Source organism: Haliotis asinina, chromosome 2 (genome assembly GCF_037392515.1).
Source record: "Haliotis asinina isolate JCU_RB_2024 chromosome 2, JCU_Hal_asi_v2, whole genome shotgun sequence".
Classification (NCBI taxonomy): domain Eukaryota; kingdom Metazoa; phylum Mollusca; class Gastropoda; order Lepetellida; family Haliotidae; genus Haliotis; species Haliotis asinina.
The window spans coordinates 15009111-15022022 of NC_090281.1; the positions used below are offsets into that span (position 1 = coordinate 15009111).

At 39.1% G+C, this 12912-nt stretch overlaps 1 protein-coding gene across 1 annotated transcript in view; it reads left to right on the forward strand.

Annotated features, from left to right (window-relative positions):
* Window positions 1–12912, forward strand: part of LOC137273302 (centrosome-associated protein 350-like) — a 122162-nt gene that overhangs the window by 69017 nt on the left and 40233 nt on the right. The window contains exon 6 of the mRNA XM_067805858.1: window positions 2765–3313. Coding sequence (XP_067661959.1) covers window positions 2765–3313 — 549 coding nt within the window. The remainder of the gene's footprint in view (window positions 1–2764; window positions 3314–12912) is intronic.

Genomic DNA, 12912 nt, shown 5'->3' on the forward strand with positions numbered 1-12912 from the left:
CCATTTCCCCAAGTTACGTTTGTTGGTTTGTCAACACAGTGGTTGTTGGTGGACAATAATGTCCTTCATCACTTCGCTCTTGCAAGGTGACATGCGGTAACTGGAATAGTTTCCAAAGTAGGCTTAAATTCCTCTTCTCTCTGGCTCACACACTCACACGCATGCACGCACACGCATGCACACAGAGGACAATCAAATTATTGACAAAACAGGCTCTGAATAATACCAGTATGAAGGCTACTGAGGATACAGAGGAGATATGCTGCTTGCAAGTATATTGCTTACATTGCCTTTTAATGTGTCAGTTGTTTATGTCTTGATTTAACAAACATAACAATTAGACACATTCTTTCAAAGTTTAGTTTCATGTCTAATTTTGTTTGAATATTCATTAGTGTCCCTATCACATCAACAATTTCCAATGTAGATGAGATAACACTAGACCAAATATTTGATCATTCTCTCCAGCACTTCCTTCCCCTGGCCATATTTCACCCTTAATTATGTTTTTGGACAGTCTTCAGTTTAGTCCCTTAAGTTAAAATCTGTCAATATTTCGTTGCAAACTCATTATTTTTTTACTTTTTTTGTGTGTGTGTTGTTATGGAACAGTTGTTGATCAGTTTACCAGATTGACCCGAATGTTTCAAGATTGAGTCTTCAAGTTAGTCCCTTGCATTGAACACTGTCCCATTTTGCTGTTAGTGTTATTACAAGAATGTGGGTTGCACCGAGGTAGGTTAATGTTTCTGTCCCACCATGTTGTGTAAGACTTAGATTCCTCGGCTGAGTATTGTAAGCTAACTTGAGACTGTTAACCCTTTTTGACATAGTATCAGTGCAGGTTGTAGCAAATAGTATTACAGACTGGGATTATAGGCGATTGTGCATGACTGATTTATTGTTCAGAGGTACTTGTTATTCTTGTATTTGTTGAGGTCATCAGTAGAAATGTGGAGCTGATGGTTGACCTGTGAATGTGTGAATCCTGAGGGATTGCCAGTGTACAAGGTCTGTGTATTGTTGGATACATGAGTTCTGTCTTGTTAGATGTACAAGATCTTTTTCTTGTTGGATGTACGAGGTATTGTTGGGTGTACAAGGTCTGTCTGTTGTTGGATGTATGAGGTATTGTTTTGTGTACAAGGTCTTTTTCTTGAGGTATTGTACGAGGTATTGTTAGGTGTATGAGTAGGTAAGTGAGTTTAGCTTTACACTGCTTTTATATAATATCCCGGCGGGGGATACCAGAAATGGGCTTCACTCATTGTGCCCACGTGGGAATTCGAACCTGGGTCATTGGCGTGAGGAGCCACAAGGCTACTCCACTAACCATTTGGTGTATGAGTTATCGTTAGGTGTATAAGGTTTTGCAGGGTGTATGAGGTATTGTTTGGTGTACAAGGTCTGTCTATTGTTGAGTGTACGAGTTGTGAGTGTTGGCGGATGCAGGAGACCAGAGTACTGCTGTGTAGATGAGATCTGCATTGTAGGTGTACAAGACAAGTGTACGAAGTATTGTTAGGTGTATATATTATTGTGTAGATGAGGTCTGTGTATTGATGGGTGTACGAAGTCTGTGTATTGTTGGCTGTATAAGTTAGTGAGTTGGGTTTGAATCTGCTTTCAACATGCAAACTTATTCTGATTAAAATCAATTGGTATAACCAGAACTATAACTCTCTTAAACTGGCATTCAGTTTAGGGTCAGCCAGATTTTCCTCCGTACTCAGACAAAGTTGTTTGCCTGTGCTCTTTGGCTGGTGGAAGAAAATCAAACATTAAATATTTTTCTCAAACCAAAGTTTTACAACAAATTTGATCAAGAATATTCTTCTCACTTTTCAATTATTCAGCAAAGTTGATACCCTGTTGCTGACAGTGATACCTTAACTATATTAAAAGATCTAGTGATAGTGCAGAATTCCATTCTTTTGTGAAGAAGTTGTTGAAATGTTGAAATGTATCTCATGTACATTGTCTAGTGGAATTAAGTACACAGCTGCATTCTTATGTTCAGATAGATCCACTTGACTCACATGTTGCTATTCCTATTGTCTGGTATTTTTTCTGCTCTATTCTCTAATTTATTTAACATAAGTTCATGGTTTTAAATAGGGGAGTGGTTGATAGTGATGGCTAGTCCTTTTACAATTCAGTAGTGTGTTAGTTGAACTGAACAGTATCCTTTCATGAATTTCATGTCATTAGTCATACTTACTAGCGTCAAATACGAGAGTGTCTTTACTTGGAACTAGTTTGTTCTTTACCTTGGTGAGATATGGAACCTATTCCAGCCACAAAGTGGTTGTAACTTTTTGCCAAGGGGGGTCATTAGGCTGTAAGAGTGCTGTGTGGTAGCCTAGTGGTAAAAGCATTCACTCATCTCATTATGCCATTGGTTTGATTCTTCACATTGGTATAGTATGTGAAGGTCATTTCTGCTGTCCTCTGCCATGATATTATCAGAATATTGCTAAAAGCATAAAGCCATGCTCACTCTCGTTCACTTAGGCTATAAACATCATTGTTACAATATATTGCTCTTTTTCTTCTAAAGAAAATATATAAATGCTTCAGCTTGAGCAATTACATGATATGTTTATTTTTTAATTTGCTGATATTAAACATAGAGTATTCATGAATAAATTTCATTCTGGTTACTATATATTTGTAAAGGAAATTGTCTCTTAGTGTAATCGTCACAGTTCAATTGGTGTGTGTTTGTCTTAATTCCATACTGCAATTGCCATGTGTATTCCAGAAGAGAAGTATCATGAGGAAGGTGACCTTCAAGGCCGCATAGGATCACGGAAAGCAGACAGGGAATCTCGTTCTCGCGCACGGGATGGATACCGACAGGATTACTATGGCAGTCGTGATGTAAGGATGGGTAGCCCGAAGCGAGTTGACTTCTCGCATAACCTTCACCTTCGTGAAGTAAACACAGACGGGACATATCTGGATAGTGTTGCCCACCAGGAGTCTTCCACAGCATCGTCCACTCAGTCCCTCGACGTCCAGTCCACGCTCACGGACAGTCGGGCCATCCGAGAGACGGAGCTTCGCTTCTTGAATGATCATATTCCATCAACACGGACTTACCAGGATGTGAGATGGGATGGGGCGCGTGTGTCACGCGTCAATGTTCAAGTTCCAACGGGTACCACGAGAAGTGGAAGGACTAGAACTGAAAATCTCCCAAATAATTTTGCTAGTGAACTTAGTGAAGGTGGCTTAGATAGGCGAAGAGAGGACTCTGGGAAGCAGAAACGTGTGAAGAAATCACTGAAGGACTTACCTGACAATAATGGTGAGTTTCCTGTTTTATTTTCAGAAACTAGACAGTTTTCTGTTTGAAAATGTATGTGTTTTTCTGATGTGTAACTTTAATCGAAGGACCACATATGTCTTTACTTTAAAATCCACAGAATCCAGGGTCCAACTCAACAAAGTGATCTCATATTTTTTATGTTTTGGGCCTTTACTTTTCAAGATTATGGTAATGTTCAGAACCTGGGGTCTGATTCTACAAAGTGATCTCAGCCCAGAAATGAATACAACACCTGGACATAAATTTTCAGAAATGAATCCAACACCTAGCCAAGAAATGAATCCAACACCCAGACGTAAACTTTCAACAGACATAATGCTAAGATGTCTTTGTGAACCGGGGTCTTTGATTATTGGAGTATTTCACACAAACTCTATTCAACGTACCCCTTTTCTCCTGACGGTATTGTATACTCGACTGTAACCCCTATAATACTGACTGACTGGTTATTCTGAGATGACTTTGTGAAACTTCTCCATGGTTACATCCAACACTATCCAACATATCACTTTATTCCTGTATTGCATATGACTGTAACTCATACCTAATACTGACCTGTTATAGATGTAGCTCTGAGATCACCTTGTGTAGTAAGCCTTTATTAAGGTATCATGGTTGTGATAAGATCACTTTGTGGAATGGGAGTCTTTATAGGACACCTTTCAGCATATCCTTTTATCCCAGATCCCCGTTCCATGAAGTGATCCCATACTTTAGTATATGCTTATCATAGTTTCAACTCTAAAAGCACCCTGAAATTGGGTTTCAGGTCTGTTAGGGATTTAGTTGCCTGCCACAGTGTAGTAAGGTTAATATGGACAATTCAAAAGTTTTTATAATTTCTGGTGTTTGAAGTCAGCCCTGGAAACATTTTTTGTTTGAGTTCAATGGCATTTGTTTGAGTTTTATGGATGTCAGCTTCTTTATTTTGAGGACCATAATGCATATCCTTACAGTTTCGTCTTTCAAGAACTTTAAATGCCTTTCAAGAACTTTGAACTCATGTCATAAAGGAGTAAGGGAGACTCCAAAATGTTCTGTTCCTCATTGTAAAGACGTTGACGTCCATCTTTCTGTAACATCCCTGTAAGGACCCTTTGCTAGCATTGGTGATGTTACTGGATCAGGTTGTCAGACTTGCTGCCTAGGTGGATACAAGCCATTACATCCCTTTTGTGTAGATAGATGCTGTGCAAGTCAGCATACTCTGTTCCACACACACCTATTTACAGCCTGCTATTGGGGCGGTCGGGTAGCCTAGTGGTTAAAGCGTTCGCTCGTCATGCTGAGGATCCGGGTTTGATACCCCACATGGGTACAATGTGTGAGGCCCATTTTCTGGTGTCCCCCGCCGTGATATCGTTGGAATATTGCTAAAAGCGGTGTAAAACCAAACTCACTCACTCACTCACTATAGCCTGCTAGCCTACTAGAATATTACCAAGTGCAGAGGTTAACAGCTAGCAAACACCACCAACATATTCACAAATTAAATTTGCAAATGGCCAAGAAATGGAAAAGGTTGCTTGTGACAGCCATGTTTGTAGGATGTCTGGTCATGAGTCTGTGCCCGATTTAGAGTCATCAATACCTTGATAACATGGACATTTTTCATTCCAACTCTCATTGGTTATCTGTCTCTGACATGTTTATTTAGAGTCTGGTATGATGTGAGTAGAATGCTACTGTCTTTCTACCTGAAGCAACAATTAATCCAATCTTTTTATGTCCGCCATTATGTCTCAAACAAGACTGTGAACAAGACTGAAATATCCATCTTGATTGTTGAAATGTCCACATGCTGTATCCAGTGGATTCCAGGTGTCAGTGTTTCTTTGAAGAATGTGATCTGAGTAGACGGATCTATGACAGGTAGTGAGAGGCCTGATCAATATGGTATTATATTGCGTACCCAATACATATTAAGCCTTATCTCCCAGTAGGAATTTATGAGTATTTATAACCTAGGTGGACAGTAAAGATAATCTGACCCTCACCTTCCTGGGGGTGAACCACAGTTGTAACTCTTCAAGATGTATGACATAGATATGTTTAGGTGAATATCATGAAAATGGCAAGTGTTGTGAGAAGTGCAATATTGAGGCCACACACTTTCATCGTTCTGTTTCCATATTTGACAGGTCAGAGTCTGTACAGTTAGAAAACATGATGAGATTTAGTTTAGATATATTATGTGGGTTTCCAAAGCCTTTGTTTGGATTCTGAAAAAAAAAACCCAACAAAACGAAACACATAGCAATAAAATAATCTTTAATCCCTTAATATTTTATTGTTTATTGTATATTCTTTGATGACTTGCAGACTCTGTTATCCCTGCTGTGTTGGTTTGAAGGTGATGTTTTATTTGTTCTGTAATTGCATTTTACAGGATTTGTTTGATCAACTTAAAGTTTGATTTGATTGGTAGGTGATATGTAATATTAAATCTTTGCCTAGATTAGGTCCTTATAAATAATGAAATCTGACATTTTGTGTTATGGATTGGTTGGCGTGACATTTGATTAGGATTTAACATTCATGTATGACATTTCATGCCCAAAACATCTCATCAAATACATATTACTTTGATTATTTTCATTGTCAAAGCGATCTTTACTGCCAGCAGCAAAAAATTGCCTTGTAAGTATTTATCGCTTTTGTTCTAATGTTTTTATTTTAAGGTCATCAGATCCATTAACCAAACAAAAGAATGACAAATCTCTGTATGATGTTAAAACCCTTTATGATGAGAAGATACATTCACATGTTAATGTAAAAATTGTAAATATCCATCACTAAGAATTAACATTGACCAATAAACTAATTGCTTTATGGCTCAAATATCAAATGTACTCAGAATTGATTTTATTATTTTTCCTTTTAGATCTACCCATTCCAAATGATTAGCATTAAGTCATGAAGAAAGTGCAACCTTTGTTGTGTACTATAGTTTTATTCTATGTATAATGTTAGGCATTCATTCCCAAATTAGAAACTGCAAAACTTGGTGTTGAAACTGCAAAACTGGACAACTAGGTGTGAAACAAATAATAAAAAAAAATATGGTTTGTAGTATGGTGTGGTTGGGTAGCCTTAGTAGTGGTTAATGCATTTGCTTGTCCATTTCTGATGCGTCACACTGTGGTATTTCTTGAATATTGCTGAAAGTAATGTCGTCAACCTGAACTCACAGACCCATGAAGATACCAGGTAAAATAGGTCGTCAGCAACTCATGCTTGCCACAAAAGACGACTATGTTTGTTGAAAGAGGCGACTAACAGGATCGGGTGATCAAACTCGCCGTTTTGGCTAATTGCACAGATCGATGCTTATGCTGTTGATCACTAGATTGTAAGGTCCAGACTCAATTATTTGCAAACCACCGCCATATGGCTGGAATATTTACCTGATCCTAGAAGGGTTTGAAGGGCATATGATACAGCCCTCTGTTCTGCCTTAAAACCACTAGGGGTACCTAAGCCTAGAAGGGTTTGAAGCTTAAGGGCACACGATACAGCCTTCTGTTGTACCTAAAACCACTAGTGGTACCTAAGCCAGAAGGGTTAGAAGGGATTGTGATAGAGCCCTCTATTGCATTTTTAAACCACTAGTGGTACCTAAGCCAGAAGGGTTAGAAGGGATTGTGATAGAGCCCTCTATTGCATTTTTAAACCACTAGTGGTACCTGAGCCTAGAAGGGTTTGAAGGGCACATGATACAGCCCTCTGTTCTGCCTTAAAACCACTAGGGGTACCTAAGCCTAGAAGTGTTTGAAGCTTAAGGGCACACGATACAGCCCTCTGTTGTACCTAAAACCACTAGTGGTACCTAAGCCAGAAGGGTTAGAAGGGATTGTGATAGAGCCCTCTATTGCATTTTTAAACCACTAATGGTACCTGAGCCTAGAAGGGTTTGAAGGGCACATGATACAGCCCTCTGTTGTACCTAAAACCACTAGCGGTACCTAAGCCTAGAAGTGTTCGAAGGGATTGTGATAGAGCCCTCTGCTGCATTTTGAAACCACTAGTGGTACCTTAGAGCCTACCGTAGAAGTGTTTGAAAGGACACACGATACAGTCCTCTGTTGTACCTTAAAACCACAAGGGTTACCTAAGCCTAGAAGCTTTTGAAGGGCACACAATACAGCCCTCTGTTGTACCTTAAAACCACTACTGGTACCTAAGCCTAGAAGGGTTTAAAGGACATGCGATACAGCCCTCTGTTGTATCTTAAAACCACTTGTGGTACCTAAGCCTAGACGGGTTTGAAAGGCATGCGATACAGCCCTCTGTTGTACCTTAAAACCACTAGTGGCACCTAAGCCTTCAAATTGAAGGGTTTGAAGGGCATGAGATACAGTCCTCTGTTGTATCTTAAAACCACTAGTGGTACCTAAGTCTGGAAAGGTTTGAAGGGCATGCGATACAGTCCTCTGTTGTACCTTAAAACCACTACTGGTACCTAAGCCTAGAAGGGTTTAAAGGACATGCGATACAGCCCTCTGTTGTACCTTAAAACCACTAGTGGCACCTAAGCCTTCAAATTGAAGGGTTTGAAGGGCATGAGATACAGTCCTCTGTTGTATCTTAAAACCACTAGTGGTACCTAAGCCTGGAAAGGTTTGAAGGGCATGCGATACAGTCCTCTGTTGTACCTTAAAACCACTAGTGGTACCTAAGCCTGGAAAGGTTTGAAGGGCATGCGATACAGTCCTCTGTTGTACCTTAAAACCACTAGTGGTACCTAAGCCTGGAAAGGTTTGAAGGGCATGAGATACAGTCCTCTGTTGTACCTTAAAACCACTAGTGGTACCTAAGCCTGGAAAGGTTTGAAGGGCATGCGATACAGTCCTCTGTTGTACCTTAAAACCACTAGTGGTACCTAAGCCTTCAAATTGAAGGGTTTGAAGGGCATGCGATACAGTCCTCTGTTGTACCTTAAAACCACTAGTGGTACCTAAGCCTGGAAAGGTTTGAAGGGCATGAGATACAGTCCTCTGTTGTACCTTAAAACCACTAGTGGTACCTAAGCCTGGAAAGGTTTGAAGGGCATGCGATACAGCCTTCTGTTGTACCTTAAAACCACTAGTGGTACCTAAGCCTGGAAAGGTTTGAAGGGCATGCGATACAGTCCTCTGTTGTATCTTAAAACCACTAGTGGTACCTAAGCCTGGAAAGGTTTGAAGGGCATGCGATACAGTCCTCTGTTGTATCTTAAAACCACTAGTGGTACCTAAGCCTGGAAAGGTTTGAAGGGCATGCTTCAAGAGTTGTCGGAATCATGTGGTAACAGAGTGTTCAGTGTCCTTGTCACCGATGGGACAAACTAGAGTAACATTACTCACACACTGCCAGCCAGCCCGTCATAGACCTCAGCCCTAACATTGTTAGCCCCGGGCAAGATCAGCGCCAATATTTATCACACTTGAGAAATTGCTTTGATAAAACCCTGCACAGCATAAGAGTTGGATAAACAGTGGCTCTGAGTGTGTCGGAATGCATGAAGGTATAGAATCAGTCCTACCAAGTTCACCTACAGGGGCACACAGAGGAACAAACAACCACAGCGTAATGAAATCACTCAGCCTAGACTGTCATATATCTAACACCTGCCCAATTATCTCAGTCCTCTTGCTATTGTAAGTAAACAGCCGTAGAGTTTCCCATTAGAATACTCAAAGTGGAATGACCACCTTTACTATTTGTCTAGTCACATTAAAGTTAAATTTAACCATGGTGGCTTTTTTTCACAAGATTAATGTTGTTTATTTTGCCTTAATAGCTTGTTGTCTGGCGGGCTGCTCTTTGTGTAAACCATGGACGCTAGCCAGGTTTTGCCATCAGAATTAGTTCTGTCATGTGACTCGATATCACATTTATCAAGGTTATGTACAGTGTACAGAATCAGGTTAACATTTGTTCAGCTAAGTAGTTGACTGTTGAACGTTTCATAGAGGTGATCAGATTTGTACCACTAGCTTTGAGCAAACTTGGCAGGTCTGTTTCTGTAACAGTGTACCAGCATTGTCCAGCAACAACCTCTTTTTGTTCTTTGTACAATGCTTCAGGGCTGACTATTGCTCCTTCACTGAAAATAGTGGAAGCATGTATGATATACCTTGCTACTGTCCCTATGTACAAACATTCTTTACTCTTGTTGTTGGGGCAGTAGGGTTAAAACATTCGCTCGTCAGACCCGGGTTTGATTCTGAACAAACCTTCACAGGTGACTGCTATCTTTGTTGACATTGGCAAACTGGTTTGTAACGGCAGCTTAGCTGATTGGCTACTGTGAGAATGTCAAACCAGCAAAGGGAGGTGATAAAATTATCGGGCCATACATGCATCCAGGGTATAGTGGAGATTTATCGGAATTCATTCCGTGGAGATATTGCTAATGAATGGCATTGTGTATTAAAAGAAACGATGTTGGTCAAAAGAAACGACCAAATGGATCAGGTAGTTGGGCGCACTGACATGGTCCATGGTGTGACATGTCCTGATATATCCTTTCCATGACAGATGCAGTGTACAACTTTAAACTATCATTGTACAAGTAGTTTTCTTAGTACTTGTTTCGGACCCTGTGAAATTTGAAAGACCCTTGTACAGTTTGTTATGGTTCTCTATTACAGGGTAATACTACTGTGTAAAGCTGTTCAAGACAGTAAAAAGGGACATAGATTTGCTCTTTACTGTAATAGATGTGACAATGCCACCAGGCTGTGCTCAAGAACAAACAGGGAATATGCTCATTTAAAAAGATTTATGTCCATCCGGAATGTAAGAATGTCTTCCCAGTTATGGTTGTCTTATCCAAAGTACAAGTCTATCATGTGCATAATGAGATGATTGAGATGATATCAGTGTGTTGCCCTCAAGTCTTGTGTCAGGGTATTCGGTGTAGCTGTTTTGGAAACGTCATTGTCTTTTGGGAAGGCATGAAAGGAATTTATACTGTGAGTGAATGAGGTGTCTCCTGCCCTTAGCACTATTTATAATGGGGTCTGGAGGAATGTTTTAATGCCTTGTGGGAAATCAAACCAATCTCTGGCCATAGCTTTTGAATCCAAGAAGTAATAGTAAATATTTTAAGCAGAAAAAACCTTCAACATTGACAGTTATTTGGGATAAATGTCCTTTGAACCTGCTCAACTCTTGAACTGTTTTGAAAATGATGAGATTAAATTAAATTATACTATCACCAGAATAGCTTTTTGAGGGTAATCAGAATAGATTGAGTAATTAATGAAATTGCAACGCATGTGACAGTGAGAAAGATTTCTTTGTTAACTAAAAAAATGTATCATTGAGCAACTGTTTTAAGTCACCTGTAATTTTAAAATATTAAATCAGGTCAATCTAGAAGCAGGTAAAAAACCTAGAAAATAGGAATATATAGATAATATGTTCATGCAAAACTGTAAGCCCATTAGTAACATGAATTGACCCTCAAAAGAAGCTCTTTTACAAGGGACATTTCCTTTCCTTAAGACAGGTTTCTATACAACTTCATGATGCATTTTTGTCATGCAATTTCTAGTGGCTCTTTATCATCGTTTTTTTTGCAAAACAATATGGAATAGGATAGTCAGAAAGAACTGAAGTCATAGCATGCCTAATGACATATTTATTAAATGATCATTAAAATGGGTTGAGTGATTTTGTTATGTTACTAATCTCATATTGATGTGAGTCTGCAAATGAATCGCTTTTAGCACTGCCGACTGATTGTAAGTAGTTCAGTTTGTTAATGAATTATATATGTAATATATAGTCATATAAGTCAATACCTCAGAGTAATATTGTGTGTGGTTTGTGCTACCCAACTTGATTGTTTATAGGTGGCCAGAATGAATGCATGAATGAATGAATGAATGAATGAATGAATGAATGAATACATTTGATGTCTAAGTCCAGGGAGATAATCAAAATTATCCGTATGAAAATTGTGCATTCAATAGTGTCTTAAATGACATATTGTGACAAAATAATTTTAAAATTTCCCCAGAAAATGCACAAAGTATTTCATTCAGAGACTGCTTCTAAAGTATGTTCAGAATGGTGTTTTGCTGGTAAACCAGTGCCTTAATAAGTCACCACTCACCATTGATGCAGTACACGTTGATTTCTTGCAAAATTGCTATTCACTTTCGCCCAGAGTTACTTCTTGAATATTAATCGAGATTATATTGGTATTCATTAATGATGGTCCATCTTTATCACCTAAATCCATAGCCTTAAAGACTGTCAGGTTTGGACATGTCTGAAATATTTGGGTCTTCAGCGATTCATTCTTCTCATAGGAGGTGATGAACACTTTATTATATGTTGAAGGTGTCATCGTACAAAATAACCTTAATCCTACGATGATTGTAAGTCTGTTTCCTTTAGTTTTGTTGTGTAATGGACTAATAGTTGACTCGTACAGTAATTACATGAACAGGGAGTACAGAGTAATTATGTAGCTAAGGAATACTCAGAATAATTATTCGTACATACAGAGTAATTATATATATGAAGAAAATGCAGAGAAGAATGATATACTTAAATGTTTTTCATCTATTCTACTTCATTCTGTACCCGATAATTTCATTGTACTCTCTACCTTCTTTACATTATGAATTGCCTTATTTGTACTTTAAAACCACCTCCTTGCTTCATAGCAATCTTATTCATTGATACTTACTGTATTGAGTAATATGTACTAAGGCACAAGTGATCCACTCATCTGACATGCGTCAGTTCTCAATGCAGAGATGCATCCCATGATAGGTGTGCCACTGCCCCATTCAACAGAGTGATCACAGCACTAAGATGGCTAGAGCGCAGCCTACTTTAACATAGGCTTAAAGTCACTGTAGTGCTTCAGGTCTCTTTACAGCAGAGTTAAATCCCACGATGGATGTGCCACTGCCCCATTCAACAGAGTGATCACAGCGCTATGTTGGCTAGAGCGCAGCCTACTTTAACATAGGCTTACAGTCACTGTAGAGCTTCAGGTCTCTTTACAGCAGAGTTAAATCCCACGATGGGTGTGCCACTGCCCCATTCAACAGAGTGATCACAGCGCTACGTTGGCTAGAGCGCAGCCTACTTTAACATAGGCTTACAGTCACTGTAGTGCTTCAGGTCTCTTTACAGCAGAGTTAAATCCCACGATGGGTGTGCCACTGCCCTATCTCACAAAGTGATTGTAGCACTGAGGTTGTCGGAACTACTTTACTTTAACATTGGCTTACGATCAGCGTAGTGCTTAGAGGACCAGAAATCTTAGACCATGGTTCAGTTGTTAAAAACAAGATTGGCAGTTTAATAGCCTTAGGTGTATTTTGTTATAGCATGAGAGTTATGATCACTTCATTATAAGGATACTTGTTTACATGATGTAACTGGAATTCTGTTTATATTAGCATTAAAACCTCACTCACTCATTCACTCACTCTGTTCAGGTAAAGGTACTTCATTTTTGGGTAAAAAATCAGCAAGAATGTTTGAAGTTGTCTTGTCTGACATTTAAAATTTGGATGGAAATCTAATGCATACTGTAATATAATTTGTTGATTGTGGCCTTGTTT